Genomic DNA, 24412 nt, shown 5'->3' with positions numbered 1-24412 from the left:
TTTACATCTTGCAAGTGAAATTGCAATTGGCAGAATAGCAGCTAACCTATGCTAAAACCCACATACACATCATAAGCATACTGCCTTAGTTTAAAAGTAATTAAAACATTTTACACTATAGTTTGTTTTTTTAAATACATATATATTACAGAGGACATCTGGAGCTGGTCTGGTTTGGCAGCATTTAAGCAGGGTTTTAATTGGCAATACACCAACTTCTATTTTTGCCTTCTAATAACTAAAATTAAAGAATTAAATAATTCCTTTTTTTTCCCTAACTTCTTTTTAGACATTTTTTTTTTTACTTTGTTTTGAAGAGACACAGGACTAAATAAGCAATAAGTGCCAGCTAATGTTATTAAATATAATTTCTACAGAGTACTTGCTTTGTTCAAACCCATACAGTGATCTTCAGTGTTTTATGAACTGTTAATGTTGTTTATTATGTGCTGTTGTTGCCTCATACCCAACCAGTATCAGAAGCAGTAAAAATGAAAGAGGTCCTTCTCACTGCTGAACTGATAAAAGCCTCAGCATCAGACTTGAAGTTTATTACTTATTTAAGTCAGTCTAATTGCATCAAGAGAGTTAAATGATGCATTTCATAAAGTCAATGCAAAGGAACTACAGCAAGTTTCAATAACCAGGCAGAAGATGTTAAGTAACAACAATCTGACCCATCATGCCATCCACAAAGGTATTTTCTATTACAAATATTAGGAATGAGGTTTGCTTATGGAACAACCCATTCCAGCACTTCCCTAGTTCCACCACTGCAGTACTTCTTGATGCTAAGCACAGTGATACATAGAAGATCTGATTTCTGTTAAAACCACAGATACAGTAGTTAAATACACATATATATAATGAAAACAAAGACAAAATGCTCCTGGCTATTTTTGAGGGCCAGTATCCTTCATAGAACTTCAAATTACATCTAACATGTGCTAGATCTGGCACAGATTTCACATCAAATCAATTCTGAAATTACAGTTTGAGCCAAGTTTTAGCATAATTCTGTAGAAGACACTTAGTCTCCATGAGTAACATGTTTTAACTTACTAAAACATAGAGCTGTATTTCAAATAGTTTCCCCCAGGTAAGATACAGCCCTGTCAGAAGTGGTGCTTATTAGTAGGTAAGACCCCTCTAACAGCACCAGAACTCTGTATTTATGCCCCAGCATAAATTTAATTTATGCCCCAGCACCACCCTGCTCCACTTGCTAATAATGAAATCTGAAAATGCACTCTGCATATGGGGAATAAAAGGTAATATCTCTAACTACAGAGCATCTAGAACCAATTATGAAATCCAGAATCAAGTTAAACACCCCTGCTATCAAAGTGAACAAGAACAGCACTTTGAAAATGTAATGGTTTGGACTCACTGCTAATATAATATGCATTAAAGGAAAATTAATTATACCATAAATAAATGTGATTTCCAGTTAGAAAAAACACTTGAAAAATATCATACTGTGATGTGTGGTGTCACAAACCCTAAAAGCAACACTGCCTGAAGAGTCAGGAATTGTATTTAATGTTTCAGATAGTCTAAATTTCAACATAACATTTCTCACTTAAAGTGAAACCCTCTGCATTCATTTCAGTTTGCACACTGTACTTACCTGTAAAAAGGAAAAAAATCAAAACCATGATCATTGTGTAACCGAAGTACAAAATAGTGCTTGCAGTGCCTGTTATCTGGAGTTTAGAGAAGAAGTAATGAACTGCATAGATAAAGAGATAAACTGCTGTAAAGCTGCTCGTCAAGAACGATCGCCACCACCAGTGATAATCCTGAAAGAAACAATAAACCAAGCTGTAGGAGACACCATGTAGAAAACAGAATGTAAATAAGATGGGTATAAAGGTAACTGGTTTATGAAATGGACTTAAATCTTAAAAATTCAGCTCAAAAAAGAAAAATTCCAACATAGCACATAGCTACTTTGTTTCCTCCCCGAGCCAGATGTATTGCACCATTATAAACATGAAATTATTAAGGATCCAGGCTGTTTATTTTTGCTTATCTGCAGCAAACAGTGGATTTTGAAGCAAAAGGCACATTTCAGAAGACTGGCTATGACAGGCATGTCAAGTGCAGACAATACAATCCATTCCCATTGTCCAGCACAGTGTACGTGAACACACCAAGTCTATGTCTAACATCTTGAAGCCAGAAGTGGTATTTACATCAAAACTTCAATTTTTTTTACCTCTGCACACAGATGGAAGTAGCACAGCAAAACTGTAGCCTCAGAGCACGTAATTAGAAGAATTATAAAAACTAGGAACAGGAAACCAAACATGTAGTACATCTGATGAGACCTAAAATAAAGAAAAACAAGAGTCTCATTTTTGGCTGAAGTTCTCCAAGATAATTTGTAGTGTTATCCAGACAGCTGCTAAGCTAATTAAAAAACAAGGAACAAATCAAAAGCAAAACAAAAGCCCACACCACTGGGTAACTGTTGATACCACTATTGGCTGATTCATAAGAAGTTTTTTTCCTACCTGAATGAAAGCTATAAATAAAACAATTGTTTTAGAGAGCAATACTCAAAGTCCTCATTTATACTTTCACTGAATTGAGCTTCAATCAGCTTTGACAGAGAACAGTTACAGGTAGTTTCTAGAAATGTTTACCACTTCAGGTCTCCTTCAGCTTTCCTAAGATTTGCATCACCATCTTATTCCCTAGTTCAGTACCCACATCCTAAGTTTTTCAGTTCTCTCTCCATCTCCTCACCACATCCACCTGGATGCTCCTCTAACTCTCAGTGCATCCCCAGACCAAGTCTGACTCCAATCCATGGGCTCAAACACAAGAGCACTCAAAAAATAAATTCAAAGAAAATATCCTCCTTTACTCTTAATCTGGTGTCTTTCAGATAAGGGAAGTAATCAAAGCAGCTGTATTGATTGATGGAGACAATTACTGAGTTGGAAGTTGCACATTCCCTCCATGCTTGCCTTCTGTAGGATAAATAACCAGCAACAATTTGGAAATTCAATACTTTCAACTACAAAAGCCCAGAGTGTATCTGTTTGTCAGCTGATTACATTTTCCAGCATTGCTATAGAACATGGTTTCTACTTTTTCTGAGACTTAAGACTAACATACTGAATGTATTTGCATCGAAGAACTAATTTAGAAAGCTGTTCTGTAAGAAACCTCAACATAAACAGAGGACACCTTAAAAACTTGGCACCTTCAGGTTAATAGTGCCCATTGAACAACATATTAAACATTTCATATTTACACTGTGAAAGTCATGAAAAATTGTTATGGTTTAACTTTCCATGCACTTGCTTGGCAATCTTTTCACAAGACAAATAGGAGTGGTGTGCATGTTTCACAGGAGGTGGAATTTTTGTTTTGCAAAACATAGAATTCCAAGATCTTGACCCTATTCTGATTTAACAGCTGAAATTGCTACAACATATTAAGTTTCATAAGTCATAACATAGTTACACAATGGATAAGGGTTCACCTAACCACAACAGCATGAAGCCACGAAGTTCCTGTTGTTCAGAGCCAGAAAGGTAGGACAAGACAACAGGACCCCCACTGCACACTTTGCAATTGTCAATAAGAATTAATTTTAGAAGTTCTAAGCATAGGAATAAAAATGCATATTCTGGAAATTCTATGAAAGTCTGCAAGACCAAAAATTAGAAGAGTTGGTTTATTCTTTTTATTAGTTGGTTTGGGATCTTCAAACTTTATATGTTGATTATCAAACCAGCATAAGCAGAGCAACAAAAAAGTGATACTCACCAAATGCTATTCAAAATGAAAAAAAGTTGAATAAAAATACAGCCAAAGGGCAAGATACCACCCATGATGATGCCAGGCAATGGCTTTGTGAAGAAGGACTGTTCTGGAATTTGGCGAGGAATCTGGTTTGTACGAACTGGATGTTCAATAGGCTTTGAAATAAATGAAGAGAAAGTGTTACAGCACATACAGGATTGCTTTTCCCTGACACTACCATGTCAATGTGATAAACATAACTGTTTTCATTCACAGGGCATCACACAAGTTACCAAACCAGGAAAAATACAAACATGTTGCCCATCATTAGGAAAAAATAAAACTCGTTATTGCAACTATTGCTCAGTAAGCAAGTCAGAACAAAAGGAAAGAAATCTTCTCATTCCTTAATAATAATTAAAAAAAACCACAGTTGCTTGTCATTATCTTAAGCTACAAATATTAACTGAACTGCTTCTGAAGTACTACTTCAAAACTGAAACTGCTGAGGTACTATTAAAAGCAGAAAAGCAAGCAAAACTTCCAACAATTTATTAAATTTTTATTCTAGTCAATGGACAAGAAAATAAAAAGTTTAGTGTGACATAAGCATATCCTTGGTTGTAAAATCATGACAAAGGGAAACATAATTTCAGGGTCACAGATGTTTCAATCTAACCAGTTCTTGTATGGTTACAGATTCAATGTCTCAGCTTCATATTCCCAAACTATCCTCACAGAGCCCTACCTTCTCTTTGAAGCCAAAATATGCACCAACAAATGTTAGTGGGACTGAAATTCCGAACCACATAGCCAGGATAGCAACCAAAGTGCCAAAAGGAATTGCAGCTGAGGATCCTTTCACCCACAGAATGAGATTCATTATGAAAAAATCAGCAAAGACAATCCTGAGGAAAAAATCAGAAAAGATAAAATATTCAGAAAAGAATAAATATCACTTTGTATTAAAGAAACACAACATAAACCAGTTAAAAGGCTACATCAGAAAAATTACACTTCTTGTAATCTTTCATTTCCTAACAGTCTAAGTTACTTTCTGAAACTTTTACAGATAACATAAAAATGCTTGCAACATCCAATGCTTGTAATGCTACTAACTTATGGTAAAGTCACTGTTTGAGTAAAGACTGCACATAAAACCAAAATGTAACAGGAACATCCTGTTCTACAAATCTATACAAAGAATGCTAAAAGGCAGAACAAATAAAAACCTCTCTTAACTGTATCACCTTTCCTATTATCACCAGTAATCTCATTATTTTATACATCAGTAAATAATTCCCTCTGGAAAAAACACAGGGACAGCAAAATCTCTAATTCTGGAAGCCACACATGACTCTCACAACAAATGTGCACCCTGCTGCAGCTGGTAGCAGAAGGGTGGATTAAAGAGAGCTCCTCTCCACAACCCAAATCTTTGTAGTAACACCTCATGCAGTTACACAGTTCAGGAGCCCACACCTTTGGAGAATTTAAATAAAGACTGCACCAGTCATGACATGCACCCAGAACTGTTCTTTCCTCCTCAGCTTAAGTTCATCTGCCTCATTTTCTAAACATCCTGGGGAAACACTAGAAAACATCTGAGACACAGGATGAAGATTTCAAACATTCCAAAGCAAAACACTCTGCAAGGGAACCCCATATAAAAGCTTCCTTGAATTGCTGTCGTTCATGGATTCAGAGATGCATCACAGAAATCAGCTCAGAAAGGGCTCCTGAGAAGGGCATCATTGTCTGGGTTTTGTTAAACTGTTCCTGAGGCAGAATTTAAACTGCCTGCAGTGAACAAGCATCCTCCACTGTATTTAATCTAAAAAGGAAGGAGGGAGGATTAGAGCAATGGGCAGGCTCCTTTATCCCTAGGAGAGGTCTTACACTTGCCAAAACTGTTTGAGGGAATAGACTTGTTAAATAAGCACACCCAAGCGACCCCTGGTGTAAGCATCATGTTTAACAAAAAATAAAAATAAAATCCATTTTAGAAGCCTTGGTAATCTTCATCATCTGCCCACACTCGTAACACAGATCCCACTTACACCCTGCAAAGTTAGAAAAAAATACTGCAAATATGAGCTCCCATCAGTCTACTGAGACTACAAGAGCCTTGGGCTGTTTATGATATTATGCAAATTCACTGAACTAGCATAGCATAATCAAGACATCTGTTCCTATTCCACCATCCCCAATCATTTTACTTCCTTTGTGAAACTTAATTTATTTGGGAGTTTAAATGATCAGCACGATCTTTCTTCCACTGATAAATATTTTCTTTTCTCTCAGGATAATATCTGAATGATAGCAGGGAGACTGAAGCACCTTTTGTTTAGAAATAAGATTTCCCCACTGAGCACACAGTTGTTATCGAATGCATTACACTTATTTTTTTTTTTAATGAAATTCTGCTTTACTCAAAACCAAGTCATGTTTTATTCATTCTGAGCTTTTTCTGGGGGGAAGAAATACCTGAAGAAATTATTTATAACATTTTACCCAACTTTTGACAAGGACATTGTAAAGGGATAGCTTCATGTAGTCAAAGTTGCAACCAAGAAATATGGAAGAGTTGTAGAAGAAATTAGTTCCTGCTCCCTTTCTTCACTAACCTTGCTCTTCAGAGCTATGAAAAAAAATGTAGGAGAGCTCTCACCCTTCCCAAGCACAACAGTATCAGCCATAGTATGATACACACTACAGTCATATCAGAAACTGGATACTACCTACATTTCTACAAGATGATTATAATCAGTTTAAGAGAATGTCCACATTACTCTCATCCAGAAGCATATTAAACTTCCACTGTTTAGCATAGCTATTTACTTTAAAAAAATAATTTCATTTTTAAATCCTTTTCAATAAGTTGCAAGAAAACATTGATACTATAATTAAAGTAACAGAAGTTCCACCCAAAGGACAATCTCTCCCTATTTACAGGAATACTACAGACACTTCAAACTTACCACAAAACCACACATTTCCTAACAAAGTGACCACACCTACTAGCAGTTAGTACAGGATTATCTGGAACTTAACAAGTGGTACCAAACTGAAATTACCCCATCACCATGCCTAATGTGATGTTTCTCTGTGATGTTACCTTGCAGGAGAGTCACATCATGCCTCCTAACCCCATGGCTGATTACAAAACAAGAAGTTGTACAGAGCAGGAGGATCCCACACCTCAGAATTTACTTTTCTTTATATTCGCAGAGAGGCAATGTACAAAAGCAACAGCAACTTGCAGAAAAATAATGACAATTACACAAACAAGCATCCTAACAATTCGCTTTCCCTCCCAACGCCCTTCCTACCTCAGATTCATAATTATTTAAAGGAAAAACCAGGGGGAAATAATACTAACCCAGGGCACAGCAGAGCTGTAAGCAACACGTTCGTCTTCCACTTCTCACCTCTAAACGCTGGAGGGGGAAAAGCAAAGACAATTTCAAATTCAGAACTTTTCCCAAGTGTTTGGCAGTATGGCAAAGTGGATTTTTTGTCTGAGACACCAGCTTCAGTCTGAGATCTATACCAAGCCAGGAATCCTGAATTTATGCCATGTCAAATTAAACAAGCCTCTGTACTTACTCTTGTACATCCTGGCGGACACGTAGCCGGCTGGAGTTCCCAGTAAGACCCACAACACAACTGCACAGGTCATCAAAGCACCACGGTTGGCAGGAGAGAGAAAACCAAGGCAGGCTAGGACTAAAGAGACCAAAAAATGTAAAGATTTGTGGACACATGACAAAATTCCCCTGTAAAACATACCACTGTACAGGTTTATGTCTTTCATATGCAAATATTTAAATGAGAAGCATATGAGAGTTTCTCGTAGCAAGGAGACTGTAAAATAAAATGGCACAGAGGTGAAAAATTAACCCAAACCAGATTTCAGCTTGATGAAGTCTGCTTCCAAAATCTCACAGTTCTGCTGTAAACATGCATGAGCAGTATCTATGCATGCTAAGTAACAATGGATGTTTAATCTGTGGCATAAAGGACATTTGAGCACAGTTATGTTTGGAGAAAACAAAACTTTTGACAGAGATAAGGGGTTTTAGTTAGGGGGAAAGTTTTGGGCTTTTTTTTTTTTTTGGGGGGGGGGGTGTTTTTGGGGGGGGTTTTTTGGGGGGGGGGGGGTGGTTGTTTTGTTTTTTTTTTTAAGTAGGAATAAATTTTAGAGTTATGAGTCACTTTTTTCAAATTCCATAACAGGCTCTCACCCACCATGATGGTGGGTGGAATTCTTCACTCAAGAATTCCCTACCTTGAAACTAAGCTTCTTCCATAAAAGAAGGCTTCCTGTGTATGAACTAAGGAAGCTTCATTTCTGCAACCATGAAAAATCTGAATTAGCCCAGATGTGATAAATGTTTTGAACACCACCACTTTTAACAGGGTTACTCAAGCTATCTAGATAATGAGTGTTGGTATTTTATTTTACTAAAAGGGCTTAATTTCCAAAAGCAGGCTTCCTTCACTTGTGTAATAACATTGCAACTTTCTTAGACTATTAAGTTACAAACACATCACCTCAACAAAGTTACTTACATAAAGTAATAAATGTCATAATGAAAATCTGTGTTCCTTGGCCCAAAAAGACAGACAGTAACATTCCCTTCCTTGGAGGTCTAAACACGTCTCCATGAACCAGCTTCCAGCCAAATTCCTCTTGGGCATCTTCCTGTATAAAATCAGCAATGTCTTTAGCACAGATACATAATGGAGTAGTGAATTAAAACAAACAAGATGCAAAACACATATTTAAAGTTTTATTAACTTCCAGTTTAGATCCAAAGGCAGACTAATTGCATCTGATTCATCACTCATTGATTTTATAACCCCCTAATGGTTCAGTGAAAGAAAAAGGCAGGATTTATCACAAAAATCCTCATCTCCTGAAGCAAGAAAAAAACAAAATCTAATTAGGCAAACCACAGAACATCATTCTAAATTTAAACAAAAACAAAGCATTCAATTTAATTTAACTTGGATTATAGCATTTCAGTCTAGCTCAAGCATTTCTCTTTTTGTGCTTCTATTACAAAGCACATCAATCTCAATGACAATGAGATTTGGAAATTATTTTAAATGATCCCTGTACTCCAGAAGAAAGCCTGCTCCCTAGAATCATTAGGGACAAATACCAACACTTTTTGTTTTACTGCCTGAGGTGGGTGGGTGGGTGGATGGAGGGAGGCAGGGAACGGTGGAGGTGTGGGGTGGGTGGCACAGGGGGCATACTCAGTCCAGTGGCTTTAATGAACAAGTACTGAAGAAAAGAAGTTTTCTATAAAAATCATTCAAAACAAAGATCTCCCCTCATAAAAAAGACCCAAACACACAAAACCACAAACAACCAGCCCCTCAAGAAGACCACTCTCTCTCTCACGAAGTTAAAAGCTCCAGGTTGCATTCAATGGAGGAACACTGAGCTTAGTTCAATGGACTGCTTAGCACTAAAAAAAGCACACAAAGGACAGGGTAAGAAAGAACACAGACCAGACTGGTGAGTAACACAAAGCATCTTAACTTGCAACAGATTGCATGCTTTTTTTTTGTCTGGAAGATGAGCTTTGTCTGTCCCATACTGATAGCTCTGTTTGCCCTTCTTGGCTAGAAAGTACCCTCAGAAGTCTGATTTATTATAAGAGAAGGCTCTGAGGCTACCTTAAACACAGAGGCTACCTTAAATATATCTGTGTCTGAAGGGGGACTACAGGAAAGCCAAGAAGGGACTTTTTACAAGGGTGTGTAGTGACAGGATAAAGGGTAAAGGTTTTAAGATGGAAGAGGTAGATTGAGGTTAGACATCAGGAAGCAATTCTTCACTGTGAGGGTGGTGAGACACTGACACAAGTTGCCCAAGGAAGTTGTGGCTGCCCCATCCCTGGAAGTGCTCAAGCCCAGGATGGATGGGGCTTGGAGCAACCTGGGCTGGTGGGAGGTGTCCCTGCCCATGCAGGGGAGTTGAAACTGGATGATCTTTAAGGCCCCTTCCCACCAAAACCATTCTGATTCTATACTAATGCAAAAATTGAAAACTATTTAACACAAGATAACACATAGATTAAAGAAACCCAACAACCTATGCTTCCAAAGAAAAGGATACTAAATATCCAGGTAAAAATCCAACACAACAGTGCTCCTCCAGGTTAAAGAAGCATAAAGACACTTTCCTGTAAGACATCACTATTACTTCAATTTCAGACTATGAGAAAGTAGTTGAGACAGACTTTTTATAGGCAGTTGTAAATAAAAAAGAACTGAAAAAGTTACTATCAGAAGCAAATACTTATCTGTTTTCAAAATTGTGAACACTAAGCAGAAATAAATAACCTTAGTTTCTGGCAGAATAAGGAAAATGTACAAATCTGGAATGGCTGGTATTAGATTTCTTACCAACATTTAATGCAGCAAATGCACTCAGAAGACACTCTCCCATGTTAATGCAAACTTTAAAACATAACTACATGGTAAATATCTTGGTTTAAGAAAAATAAAGGGAAACTAATCTCGGCAGATTGAGACTCCTGATTTATCTCGTATGGAGCTATGGGCCAGAGTTCAGCTCAAAGCTCATCTCATTACCTACAAGTCAGTATTTGCCAGACTTAAAGATTTCAGCAGTATTTTATATTGCTAACATTTACAGGTTCAAAGATGAGGATAAGAACTGCACAACTAATCCAAGCAGGAAGCTAAGACTTCAAAGGTACCAAAATATTTGAGAAAGTCTTAAAAGTTACTTCTGAATCTTGGCCAACAAGCTAAAAATTACTGTAAATTGTAAAAAAGTGCAGTAAACCTCACCTTATCTATTAATTTAGCCTTGTTCTCAAAATGCTCTAACAAAGATTTAAGTCACCTGCACTCAAATAGTCACAGTAAAAGAGATTTTTAAAAAGAGGACAAGTTTTACCTCTCCCTGTTGAAAAGAAGAGCATTTGCCAGGGTCAGTTCAGGAATCTTTTCTCTGTCACAAGACCTTAAACTAATCTAATGATCTCTAAATACTTTATGAATGTAGAACTCAGTACATCACACTAAAACCCAGATGGTATGAGCTGAACATTAAATGTGTTTGGCTTGTGCATCTGTCCCAAATAGAATCACCAGCATTTCTTGGTTGCTAGATAGTAATTTGCTTCACTGCATCTACCTCAGCCCAGGTTCACTTTTGCACAATTATTTCACAGGTTTTTAGATCAGTTCCCTGAACAGCAACAGATCTTTAAGTCTCTCACAACCAGCAAGAAAATGTTAAAACTATGTTATTTGAAAGTCTCACCTATCCCTGCTGTTATCCATAAAAACTAATCAAGCTTCTACAAGTCTTGCTCTTTATCACATTAGGAATGACCAACTAATAAAGACAGCACAGTATAAGAAACTGAACATAATTTAATTGAGAGATCAAACAGGAGCTACACAAAAATGATCAGTTAAAGAATGTGGAAAAATTCTTCCACTTTAATTACTGTCTGGATTTGTATTAACAAAAGAGTTATTAAATATCAAAACCAAAGAAGAATAAAAGTACTTTCAGATGTTTTAGTTTCAATATGAAACAGTTTTGTGCATTTTAAAGTATTATTTTATCCAGATCAACAGGAACAACAATGAAAATTTAAGCCTTTGTAGTATCTGACATTATTTCTCATCTTTGGCTTGCAGATACCACTTTTGTTAATGAGAAAGAGTAATCTTTACCCATCCTTTCACTTGCAGTCAACTGGTCAAGTCTTTTTAACTCACAGTCAATTATATTCTCCTACATCAAGGCAGCAAGCCACCATAGGGACCTGCCTCTCTCCCATTTTAAGAAGTATGTGTTTCAAAAGAACTAATAACAGCTTTGGTTGGATGGCAACAAGCTTCAGTCACTGTGTTAAGTCAGACAAACCAAGCCCAGTTTGGTGATACAGTGATCACCAGGAAAACTGTATTTAAAAAAAAATAATAATAAAAAAAAATAATAAAAAATAATAATAATAAAAAAAATCATTCACATGCACCAAATAGTTCTAATACAGCTTGAGGTCATGTTGCACATGAACTGTAATATTGTGACTTTAGAGACAAAGTCCACCACACTTCCTTGCCAGAGAAAACAAGCCACATCAATTTGTATTCATCTGTGTCAATCAGAATCTCTACCACAACATTTAACAAGGCAACTACTGATCCTCACCCTAATTTTTCTCCATGGTCAGCTATTGGTTTAATTTTTAATCCTTTTTGAGAATAGTCTTCTGGTATGTTTCTTAAAAAAAAACAGAACAAAACAAAATAACCCAACAGACAGCTTTGCTTTATGAAGTTGCACAGCAGCTCGTGGAATTTAGACCACAAACTTCCCAGACTTCAGAAATCATGTGTTAGCACAATTGCTTTCTAGACAAGTTATACTACAAAGCACTATAAAGAAATACTACCTTGGAATTAGAGCTTCCTAATGCAGCTTCATTACAGTGAGGACAACACCTGCCTGCAGCAGTTTTAAGCCTGATCTTGGGTAAAACCAGTTATCAATAAAAATAACTGTTCTCCACATAAGTTTGATTGTTCAGACTACAAAACAGTTTTTTTAATCATATGATTGCTACAAATCTCTCTGCACACATATTTTAGGTCACATAACATGACTTAAAACATGGGTGCACTGTCAAGGAATCTTTTGTATAATCACAGGTTGGCAGGGTCACAAAATCACTCAATGTTTGGTGCTGGAAGGGACCTCCAGAAGTCACCTTCTCCATCTCCTCTGCTTAAACAAAGCCACTAAAGCAGGTTACTCAGAAACATGTCCAGATGGCTTTTGAAGGATGGAGACTCCTTAAATAACAGACTGGATGCTCAGGTAGGTGCCATACCAACAGCTACATAATCAGACTGATTCCAGAACAGAGTCATAGGACTCAAAGAAATTGCCACATCTTGATGATGAACCAATGCCAGAACACTTTTCATTGCCTGCACTCTATCTCATGGCTGCTGGCATACTGTGAAGTATATTAATAAAGAGGCTTTTCTAGGGTGAGACAGTGGAACAAAGGGACTTAAATTTCAAATACAAGTTTGTTCACTACCAAAAGGTTTCTGTGAATCTCTCCACATACTTCTAAAAACTGAAGTCTGCCCTTGCATAATACAAGTTCATCAAATGATGCTAGGAAAGTAAGACAGTCACATATGCCCATATATTCCTCCTGCTAGAAAAGATGAGAAAGCATTAAAGCTATTTTAACCCCAAGATATATTAGTATGTATCAAATTCTTGTTATACATCTCGTTAGACTGTATTCAAAACTTAATTGACAGACATCACTATCTCCAGAAAAATGTGCTTATGTAGAAGCCATAAATCTGACTTACAGAAGAGTCAATCTGGTTGTATCTTGCAATATCTTTGTGAAGAGTCCTCAGAATGATCATAGCCACCATGCCAGATAAGAAGAGAACGATTACGAGGGAATTCATGATACTGTAGTTAAAGAAAAAGTCAAACTTTCAATCCACTTATTCAGGTTTCAGGACAAGCACTTCAATTCATACCACATGTATAGCTCAAGATACTCAGACCTTTTGGTATTTTCCTACCCAGAGAAGATAAACTGTTTTAAGCTACGTATCTTCAATTCTTAGGAGACAAAAATCTGAAGAACAGTATTTCATGATATATTCACAGTACAGTTACCTATTGCTTTTCTTTATTTTCCTCCTTACAGATCAGAAGTAATTTCTTTAGTGAAACAGATACAGCTCTTAAAGCAGACTCTGTCAAGTAGATTTTATATCTATCAGCCGATGAAATCTACATCATGCCATTTAATATTCTGTAAAGACACATTTAATCAGATTAGCCTTTCCAAACACTTTACCTTAGAAATCATTAACATTTTAACATAAATTATATAATTACTTGATATCAGTTGCATGGTACAGAGGCAAATAAGAGTTTTTGATATACAACTTGTAAAAAAAGCCCCTTTTACTGTAACTAGCTGCCAAATACAAACCATGCATTACACATCTGTACCTACCTCTTAGCAGACAGTAACAGCAAGAACACTGCAGAGAAGCAACATCTCAAAAGTTTTAAAGTATGGAGATGATAAAGTAAAACTATGGAAACTGTTTTCCCTTTGGACACTAATGGTGCATTCCTTTGGTGAAATGCAATACTACAGTGAGATGGAAGACTGATAAAAGTTTCAGGCAAGTTTTCTTGCCTGAAAACTAACAGGTTTTGTTCTACCACAGCAGAATTTATATATCCCTAAGAAACACAACTAAGAGATTTTTGCACTCCTTTGCAAGATTATTCACTGAACAAATGCAAATCTTACCTGAACCACTGGATGTTTGTATGTGGCATGGACTCCAAAATGTAGTCCCACCTGGAAGCCCACTTGATGTTATTTTTTTCCTATGAAGAAATGAAACAGCAATTAAGAGAAACAAGTACAAGTTCTTTGCAGCCTCTGAGAATGAACAAGCATGTCAAATCTCTTACACAAACCTTCCATTTGAGGTCTCCTATTCATGTCCTCTGTCCTAAGCCTCATCTTTCCATAATTTGCTAAGTAGCTACCTGCAGCTCACAAATACATGCTGAAAAAGAATCAGGCCATCACTACAAAAGATTCCCAGCACAGCACAGTGATTTCTAAAATTCAGCTTCGTTAAACATGCTCTAAGAATATATTTCTAGTTTCCCCTGGAATTCTTCTCTCCCATCATTGCTAATGTATTTAGCAGGGGCTTCCTCACTCCCTGCCATAAAGCTGTCTGATACAAACTATTTCCCACTATGATTCCTGACACAGAACTTTTATTTCTAGATATCCTATGAAGGATTTAAGAAGAAATCATTTGGCAAATTCCACCTTTGAAAATGCTTCTATTCTCTTTTATCTCCTTGAAACTCTTGATGTGTGCAAGTGATAATTCTTTGTCACCTCCAAGCCTTGACCTCTACAGCTTGCCTCATGCAATGTATACCTCCTGTCTGGCTACCAAATTCTCTCACAACTAATTTGAAACTAATGATAAAAACTAACAGAGAGGTAGGAAAATAAGCAGTTTTGAAGTGCATGGAAATTGAGATGTGCCCAGTGTCTTCTGCTGGAAGCTCCTGAAACCACAGCAGCTAAGCCTCACCTGCTCCACCCCCTAGAAAAAGAGAGTAGGCAGCCCAAATGCATAACATACTGTGTGAGCAACCAGCCAAAGTTCATGTTCCAAGTCTGAATTGCAATTTATCATCAAGATTCAAACACAAATCTTAATAGACAGGAGGCTCATTCACGTAGTAAAATTAGAGACTAAAGAGGATTGGGAAAAGTAACAGGATACAGAGCCTTGCACCTCAAGGTCAGTGGTTCAAATCAAATTCAATTTGGAAGAATGAAAGCTGTTGGCATATGACAGCTGCTTCACTGCCTGTACAAAATAAGCTGGTGGTCTCAAGCCAAGTCTGTTACAATTGGTGTCTTACATCAGAAGAAACAACCAAGCTTTCAGGACAGTCTAGAACTGAGGTACCAAGTTTAAAGAAGCTTGAACCAAATTATCCTCACCCCCACAGAAGGCTCACTTTCTATGCTGGGGTAAAGGCCCAGTTGCAAGAAAAGCCCGATTTCCTCCCAAGTCAAAACAGGCAGAATGAAGCCTGTATTAGTAAACATTAGTGGATTAACTCTAAAAGAGAAATGGCTACCTACTAAAATAAAAAAAAGCTAGTGAATAAATGCAATATAAAATGAGACAAACTCTACAATTTCACTAGAAAAAACAGCTTTACAATATGCTAAAAACAGCTTTTAACAAAAAAGCCAGTCCATATATAACAAGCATCTATTCAACATGAGACTTTCAGTACCTTACTGAATATAGAGCACACATCAAAGAAGAGAACTCTTGCAGTTATTCAACCTACTGCCTTTTTATCAATAATAAAACTGGGCAAAAGAAGTCTATTTATACATTTCAAGAGTTACTTAAACTACAGCAATGAAAACGTAACAGGTTTGAGGAAAACTGTTTCACAAGCCCATCCTTATGGAATTCACACTCCTTTAATCCAGTTATGGCTGCTATCAAATTATCCTGATGGTTTGATTTCATTCTTCTGGGGAATTACATATTCATATAACAAATTCAATACCCACCTCAAATGTCACAGAGTAAGTATAGATCAAATTCAGTTTATTGGTGAATTCTCCAGGAATCTCCATAGGTGGACCTTCACAACTTAAGTTATTTTCATCTGTATGTTTGTAGCTAAGGGGGGGGAGGAAAAAAAGTTAAATAAAATTGCATGTGCCTTAGAGGATGAATTTTCACTAATTATTTTCTAAGGTAATCAAAAGAAACAAAAAAGAGAGTTGTGTGTATCATTTTATACCAGATAAGAACCTGCTTTTCTTTTCTTCTACCAACAAAGGTTGAAGGTGTTAAAATGTATTTTTATTAATAATTACATTTATATCTAGGGATAATGAGAAAAATAATTTATGTAATTATGCATCAGTATTCAGAATTTCTGTAACAGACTTAAAGAGCCACCTGAACTGAACATAAATTCTCTGGAGGCAAGAGCTAAAACCTTCCCAGAAAGCATCCAAGGGACTTGGAACACTATCCTACATTCTTAATACCAGTACACACTTCTGGGCATTTGAGAACATTAAAGGTAAAGTTGTTTGCTAAGCATGGGGCAGATGAGCACTGCAGACCTCTGAAAGGTCATGAAATGGAGTTTCACTCAACCCTTTTTTTTGCCATGATCCGAATGAAGTGCCAGTCCAAAGCAAAAATGCTGCTTGGTTAACCAGGATGTGAAGTCTGGAGATCTTGAGCTGCCAAGATATAAGTTTTAACACAAAATACCCCTTCCCTCCCCCTCCACATTTTAATAAAACTGTATTGTTGGAATGGGACTTAACCTCTGTGTGCTCACTGCTAAGGAAGACAGAATTTCCTTCAGTCTCCCAGAGTTCTCACCTTCCCTGTTTCACAGGGTGCTTATTTTATTCTGCTCTATTTGGGACTGTCCTTCTCTTAAAATTCCTATTATTTTTTTACACTGGGGCAAAAGACATGACCGTAGGAACCCTTCCTTTTTCCATTCCTCTACAAGTGGTCTAATTTCACATCTTTTGAGTCTTGTTTACTTTGAAACATATAGAATACTCAGAGCAACATTCACCATTGTAAAGTCCAAATATGCAAACCTTTCTCTGGAGTACCTTAGAAACACTGCAGCTATAGAAGCACAAAGTCAAATAAACATTAAGGTTTGCTTGAATTTGCTCCTGTGAACCTTTTCTAACACTGAAAAAAATAGTTTCCCTCTCACAGCCTCTTGAGACAATTGTATTTATCCAATTTAGACAAACAATTCTACTTTGTATGTATTAATAAATATCAACAACTAAATCAAGCCACAAAATAATAAAACCTGCATAACAGGCCTAGGGTGCTGCAACAAATACTCCCCATCAGGACAGCTGCACTAAGCAAAACATCAGGTCAGAGAATGACAAAATTAAGGTTATCTGCAACCTAACTGTGCCCCCTTGTGGTCTGCATTACTGGTGAAAAGATGAAATCCCAGTTTTTAATGATTCAGGAGGCAAATGATAAAGCTCTACTCAAAAATTGAGAAGGTTGGTGGAATCTTCTTGCTACAATTTCAGATCACATGCAAATGTAAGGAATAAACTTGCATAGCAAGTATAATTCACTAAAAACACACTACATAATTGCAACAGAAAGTCAAGTATACCTGAGTCATGTCTGTCTGACTTGAGAAACTGTGGTAGCATAATTCAGGAATGTACTTAATCTTTGTAGAAAGAAGGAAGTATTTAGCTAAAAAGAAAAGCAACTGTGAAACTGTGACATTTTATAAATGGACTGTAGTTTTCAAATATAGGCAAGTATGAACTCCATGAGTAGACTGACAAGAGGCCCAAGTAATCACTTCAGCCTGTTTCTGACCTCTTAATTGCTGCATCTTCTCTCTGGTCAACAAAGAAACTAAGAAGCTACTGTTTCAGAAAAGAAGTTCCTCTTATAAAAATAGTTGTCATCTTCTGCTGTGCTAAATACCAGTATTAAAATGGTATTTCACCTATACCTCAGTATCAAAACTAAAGCAGGAAAAACTACACCTGCACAAACACTGTACATTCACACAAAGTACAATGTAGCAACAGTCAGAGGGAGTAGCAAAGGGAGTCAAGGTAGCAACAGTCAGAGATGATGTGGGAAGCTGTCACTCAGTTAAAGGATGTTTGGTTCTCAGAGTATCTGAAAACATGCCTATTAAAAGTGATGCACACCCAGTTACCAATCCCTAAAAACATCAGAAACCTTCCATTGTTTGTGTCAGGTTTTACAACTCTGCTTAAGGAGTTTTTCCATCAGGAGAGAAACATTAAAAAAAAAAGTTTAATGACATTTACAGTCATGGAACTGCCCTTTGTAAACACAGTTCCAGACATCAACCAGTGCATTGACAGTTTTATCAGTTACCAGAATAATCTGTAAGAAAGAACTTACTTAATACCAAGTATAATTTTAAGTTTGCAACTACTGTTAGGAATATCCACTACTAGAAGTGGCTACTTTGATGCACAATTACCTTTGTGGTCTCAGTCTTGCCATCACCAGTCTTGCACCAGGCCAGTTTTCATCCTTCCCACTGTGGTACATGATTGTTATATCAACATGGTTGAAGAGGTAGAAAGTGTTCTTCTTATTAAACTCTGACTACAAAACAGCAACAAAGATTGAAAAACTTCAACAGGAGAGGGCGCCAAGCAGTCAAGAACTTTAGAATGAAACAACTGTCCAGTGAAGGAGATGAAAAGGCTAAATACTTCAGTATTCACTCTTACTTATTAATATATCCATGCAAAATCTCTGTATTTTCCTATATGTTATATTGTATTCTATAAATACAAACCTACATAACAAAGTATCACATCTGTGCTACTAGCAGGAGTTAAATGTGTTTGACATAATTTTTGTATTTACCACAAAAAAAGCTGCCAAAACAAGTTCAATATATATTTACTCAACATACAAGTAGTTCAGATTCCTCACTTGTCCCCACCCCACAGTCTTTGTGGTACTGAAGCTGACCAACCAAGCTCTGCCTTAAAAAAATCACCTTCACCTTCAGTAGCTGCTCTGCTTTGCCATCCCTATCCTTTCAGAATTTAGAATTATGAAGAACTATCTAAAGCTCAGATGATAACAGAGCCAGTTAAGTGGACTTGGATTTCATTTACTCCTCAACACTGCAATTGGTTAAACACTTCTCATTTGAATTAGGGAACCAGACTGCCAACTGAGTTTCCAAGTAAAATTATTTATTTATTTATTGCATATTAGCCATACCAATTCTGTCCTCTGCCACCCTCCCAGCAAAATATGAGGGTGGCTTGCATTGAAATTACCTTTCAATATGATCAAGATTCCCACTGGGAGAATCATACCCACGTCATACTATAACCCAACCTCTAGGCACCTTTTTCCTTCATTTCCAAAGCAGCAGTAGAAGATGCATAAATGTGAGGATGAACTGTAGGTGTGCCCTTTTTCTTCCCCCATTTTTAAAGGGCTGTGTCTCCTGAGGAACAGGTATTTGAGCATGTTTCCAAGAGAGGATGGCATTCCCCAACTCAGCCCAAAGACTACACTCATATCCATGGTGCTACAATCTTACTTGCCCATGTACCAGCCACCTCTCCAGCTCTATGCTGGGCAACATTCTCACAAAATCTGTGGACTAAAACTGACACTGGGTATGACCACTGCTACACTGGTGGATCATCTGCACCATGGTGATCACACATGTGATTTGCACAGCACTTCCTGGACACACAGTGCAAGCTCTGTAAGCACTCACCAGGAAATTTAACCACTGCAGCCTACATCTCATGCCTTCCCTCCAAAGGAAAAACAAACAAAAAAACCCAACAAAAAGCCCAAACAAAACAAAAGGAAAAAAACACAACAAACTTTTAATCCAAGTCTTTGCTACAATGGTTTGCCCTGTACCAGACAGCTTCCAACACAACATAGACCACTATCCATTTAACTGGAAACAACGTCACATACAAAGTAACAGAGCTGAACACTCGGCTAGGGCAGTTTGTTCAAACCACAGACCACTTCTGAACCTGAGCTGGAAGGTGATGGCAGAGTAAGCTGAACACTGATAAATGCAGCACCTCCAAGAAGCTTCAGACCTGCTGAATACAAATAAGCTGCCTGCACTGCATGCAAGCAGTAAGTTGTGGCAGAGCAGAGTCACTGCAGAGAGCTCTGTCCTCACTGGGAGGAGTACAGCCCCTCACTCCAGGAGGGATAAAACCATATTGCTATTACCTGTAACTGTGCTAGTTCACCCTGAACTCCCAGGATAACTGACACATTTTGAATTGTTGTCAATATAATTCTTCCCCCATCACAGCTCTGTTTGTTATCCTCCAACCACCTGGGAAAATGCTGACACATTTAGCAACCCTGCCAGATGTAACATTGGCAACTAGAGCACAGTGCTCATTTCTAGGTCTAGAAAGCTTCTATCTGAAGCTGACAAGAGGAAGGTCTTGCACATAAATACAACATGGACAAAGAATTAATAGATATAAAGATGGCTACACATACAATTTTAAAACATTAGTAATATTAACAATTAAATTAACAATTTTAAAAAATTAGTAATACAGTAATTTTATAGCTTTATCTATACTGGTCAAAGGATCTGTATGAACTTTGTTGTGTTTTGGGTGTTTTTTTAAATGATTGTATCAGTGAGGCACTGCATAAAGCAGCAGCATTCAGCTTTGGCAGTGTCCACATTCTGAACACTAACCATGTTTACCAGAGTTCTTTCTCAGGAAAAGAGAGCTTAAAATAAAGCTGCAGATTAAATTACACGTGCTATACTAACAAGAAAAGTTTCACCACTTACATTTATAACACAAGCATCTTTAACTCTGCCATCTGGAGTAACAAAACACCCTATTGGAAATCCTGGATTGCAGTATTTTTGTCCATCTTCCACATCATAGCACCAAGTTACAGGCATGTTGTCAATAATCCTAGACAAAAGCAAAGAACATGTCCTCAGAAAAGGATGCACCCTACTTCACATAGACATTTAACATTCATGCAGTATACATTTCAGTAGTGCCCACACGATGCACAGCAGAGGACAATTATCACACAGAAGAAAGAAAGAAAGAAAGAAAGAAAGGTAAAAAGCCAGAAAAAAAAAAAAAAAGCCAGCCTCAAGCATATATCTTGTGCTTACCAGTGATGCTGATAATTCAACTGCATTCCTTTCTTCAGAAAAGCTAGTTTGCTTTTATCAGCACTGTTTCCTGGGTCATACGACCTTGTACAAACCTTCTTGCATGTTTCTTGCTTTTTAAAAGTGAACTGTTAAACAAAAAAAGCACACAAGAAGAGTAATCTCAGTTTTGCTTCAAAAAGCTTTGGATCTTTTTTCATGTAAAGCTGACTTATCTTGAGATACTTCACTTCCTTGCTATAGAAGTTTCTAAAGCTAGAATTTCCCATGCAACAGCTTTAAGGTATATTTCAAGATTTATGTATATCCAGCACCTGTAATGTCCTTTCACATTGCTAAAAACCTCTTCAATAGCCCACACAAACTACATACAGATAAACCTTAAGAGCTGAAATTTGAAAATTAGTAGAAAAGGCAATGTTTTCTTCTTTCACCAGTTTATTTTATTATGGTAATTTCATCATCTGCTAAACCAGACTTTTAACTACATATTTTTTGAAGGTTTCATCTTAATTTAAGCTATGCTTCCTCATGATTTCTAAGTTATTAGACAAGGCTGCCAAAAATGAAATAAGCTGCACAGCATCCATGTCTCAAGTGCAGGTATCACCTAACATGCTCACATTTGTATGTCAAACATCTAACCCAGTTAGGATTTAGTGAGCTAATAGAATTAAACCTTATGGAAAATCCTAACAATATCAACACCTGCTAACCAGTAACAGCATTTTCTGGTTACTGTAGTGTGCTGCCTTTTCAAACAAGTAACTGCTAATGATAATTTATTCACAGAACTGTCAATGTTGGAAAAGACCTCCAAGACCACTGAGTCCAGCCATTAACCTTGGAAAAAAACTCTCATGCCCACTACAGCATGGCCTGAAGTGTCTCATCTCCATGTTTTTTTAATACTTCCAGGGATAGCGATTCCACCACCTCCCTGGGCAGGATGTGCCTGACTACTCTTTGAGTACAGGAACTCACAATATCTACTCTAAACCTCCCCTGGCACAACTTCAAATCATTTCCTCTGGTCCTATCATTATTTATTTGGGAGAAGAGGCCAGCACTCACCTCACTACAACCTCCTTTCAAGCAGTTGTAGAGAGCAATTAGGTCTCCTCTCAGCCTCCTCTTCTCCATACTAAACAATCCCATTTCCCTCAGCCACTCCTCATAGGACTTTTTCTCTAGAACCCTCCTCACCACCTTGATTGCTCTTCTCTGGACATGTTCCAGAACCTCCAGATCTTTCTTTTAGTGAGGAGCCCAGAACTGAACACAGAACTTAAGGTTCAGCCTCACCAATATGGAATACAGGAGCACAACCACTTCCCTACTCCTGCTGGCCACACCCTTTCTGTGTGGCCACATCATTTCTGCTCAACAGCTATCTAGCCCAAATTAGCCATCATACTATGTATTTAAAAGCTTCTTGTGGCCAGCAGTCATAAATTTTAAAACTGCATAGCTCAAAGAAAAAGGGACTTTTAGGAGCAGTTTACACAAGGGAGGACATCACCTCCTTAAGATTCCCATGAAAAGATGTGATTGGGTCCCTCGTGACTGAGCAGCAGACCTAGAAACTGCTGCTGCCTCTTTTTCTCACAGGGATTTAGATTGTCTTGCAGCTTTAACACACAAACTGTCCAGTTTTCAGTTTCATCAGCAAACCCCAGCCTGGAAGCTGCACTTGAGCAGCACACAGCTTTCAAGGTTGCAGAGCCAGTGTTTGACCATTATCTCCTTTACAGTTCTCCTAAGTTGACTGAACAGCATGTTAGAGATGCTACATTTGATCTTCACCAACACAGAGCCTGAAACAGAAAAACACTACGTACCTAATCTACAAAATACTTCCACATACATTTATTTTACAGAACATTTCAAGTGACATGTTTCAAAAACGAAAAATTTTGTTTTAGCCAACAGATGTTAAGTCTGTTTAAGAAGGAAAAAGCTGGAAGTGAGCCCCAAATTGGCTTCCCCTTCTCTGAAAGTACAACCAAGTATATGAAATGGTTCCTGGACCACCAGTTTCCAGCCTCCAATACAACATTGTAAAAAATATTTCATATCACCTAACACACTATACACCCAGTTCAAGAACTATTCAAGATATAGTTTCTGGACTTAATCTACCACAGAGGAAGAGGAAAGAAGAGTGATTACTGGCTCAGCTTCCTAACTTACATTAGTCACCCTGAGATGTATTGGGGGTGGGAAGGGTTTTGTTCTTAATGCATAAACACTATTAAGTTTACATTAAAATAAAAATAAACCAAATCATCCAATCTTGAGCTGTATATGGATTACAGACATCAGAATGACAGAAATCAGAATGACAAAAAAATTAAGCAGGCTCAACTTCAAGGAATAAAAAAAACCTTATATGGAGATGATGCTATTCTCTCCCCAAACAGCACTTGTCCAAGATTTTCTGATGGTCTTTTTTCTTCCTTATCTTGACAGAAGTCAAAACTGGAAAAAAATGGAAAATATTACCTGTAATTTTTAATTGACATATAACTATAAATATTGGCCAAAAATACTTTCTTGAGCTATGTCCTTAACTTCATACTTTTCATGCTTCTTTTGGTGGGTCAGCCACTGTCAGCATAAATCTGCCTTTGCCATGAATTTTGGCATCTAATATATAGAAATATTAATACGTTTTATATCAAGTTCATCCAAGATCTATCACACTAAAGTACCTTTGAAAAAACACACGACGCTTAATCCAAGCTCCTTTTTCAAACAGCAACTTAAACAAACAAGGGAATGTTTAATTTTAGGAAAAGAAGACTTTCTGTCCATTTCTCTTGCAAAACAGTTTCAGAAAAATAACTACACCCCTTTCTTAATGAGTCTTTAAAAACAGTATTCAACATGAAACATGTTCCAAAGAAGGGAAGTGCTTTCAATATTAATGTGCCATACTGCCAAATGCCATTCACCAACTCTTTCCAACTGCATACATGCAGAAATACTTGGGATAGAGAATGCAACAATTCTGGATCTTTGTTACTTAAACACCAGTAGCAGTAGGTCAGAGGAACAAAACAATCGCTACTCTTAGGTGTGTAAGTACTTTTCATAAGAAAAAAAAAAGGCCCTGAATTTAAGGGCTTAATTCAGAGACATTGTGAGCTTTTTGAACGGAAGTCTCTGCTCTTACTGCTACTGTTGCATGACAGAGGATAAAACCTACAATACCCTCAACTTCCTCTTTTCTGTATGCCTAGCAGTAAGGCTGCAAATCACATTTACATCACTGCTTACTAG

General features: G+C 37.3%; 1 protein-coding gene across 1 annotated transcript in view; it reads right to left on the bottom strand.

Annotated features, from left to right (window-relative positions):
- The window catches only part of LOC103528426 (transmembrane 9 superfamily member 2), a 31879-nt gene that overhangs the window by 6008 nt on the left and 1459 nt on the right, over positions 1 to 24412 (bottom strand). The window contains exons 3-16 of the mRNA XM_030449411.1: positions 23515 to 23608; positions 21128 to 21255; positions 20786 to 20915; positions 18443 to 18570; positions 15963 to 16074; positions 14139 to 14218; positions 13165 to 13273; positions 8338 to 8470; positions 7372 to 7491; positions 7145 to 7202; positions 4511 to 4670; positions 3787 to 3938; positions 2222 to 2333; positions 1631 to 1802 (exon numbers count right to left, since the gene is read on the bottom strand). Coding sequence (XP_030305271.1) covers positions 1631 to 1802; positions 2222 to 2333; positions 3787 to 3938; positions 4511 to 4670; positions 7145 to 7202; positions 7372 to 7491; positions 8338 to 8470; positions 13165 to 13273; positions 14139 to 14218; positions 15963 to 16074; positions 18443 to 18570; positions 20786 to 20915; positions 21128 to 21255; positions 23515 to 23608 — 1688 coding nt within the window. The remainder of the gene's footprint in view (positions 1 to 1630; positions 1803 to 2221; positions 2334 to 3786; positions 3939 to 4510; positions 4671 to 7144; positions 7203 to 7371; positions 7492 to 8337; positions 8471 to 13164; positions 13274 to 14138; positions 14219 to 15962; positions 16075 to 18442; positions 18571 to 20785; positions 20916 to 21127; positions 21256 to 23514; positions 23609 to 24412) is intronic.

The sequence above is a fragment of the Calypte anna genome, chromosome 4 (genome assembly GCF_003957555.1).
Source record: "Calypte anna isolate BGI_N300 chromosome 4, bCalAnn1_v1.p, whole genome shotgun sequence".
Classification (NCBI taxonomy): Eukaryota; Metazoa; Chordata; class Aves; order Apodiformes; family Trochilidae; genus Calypte; species Calypte anna.
Note: the sequence above shows the minus strand (reverse complement) of the source record. Positions and strands in the feature narration are given on the sequence as shown.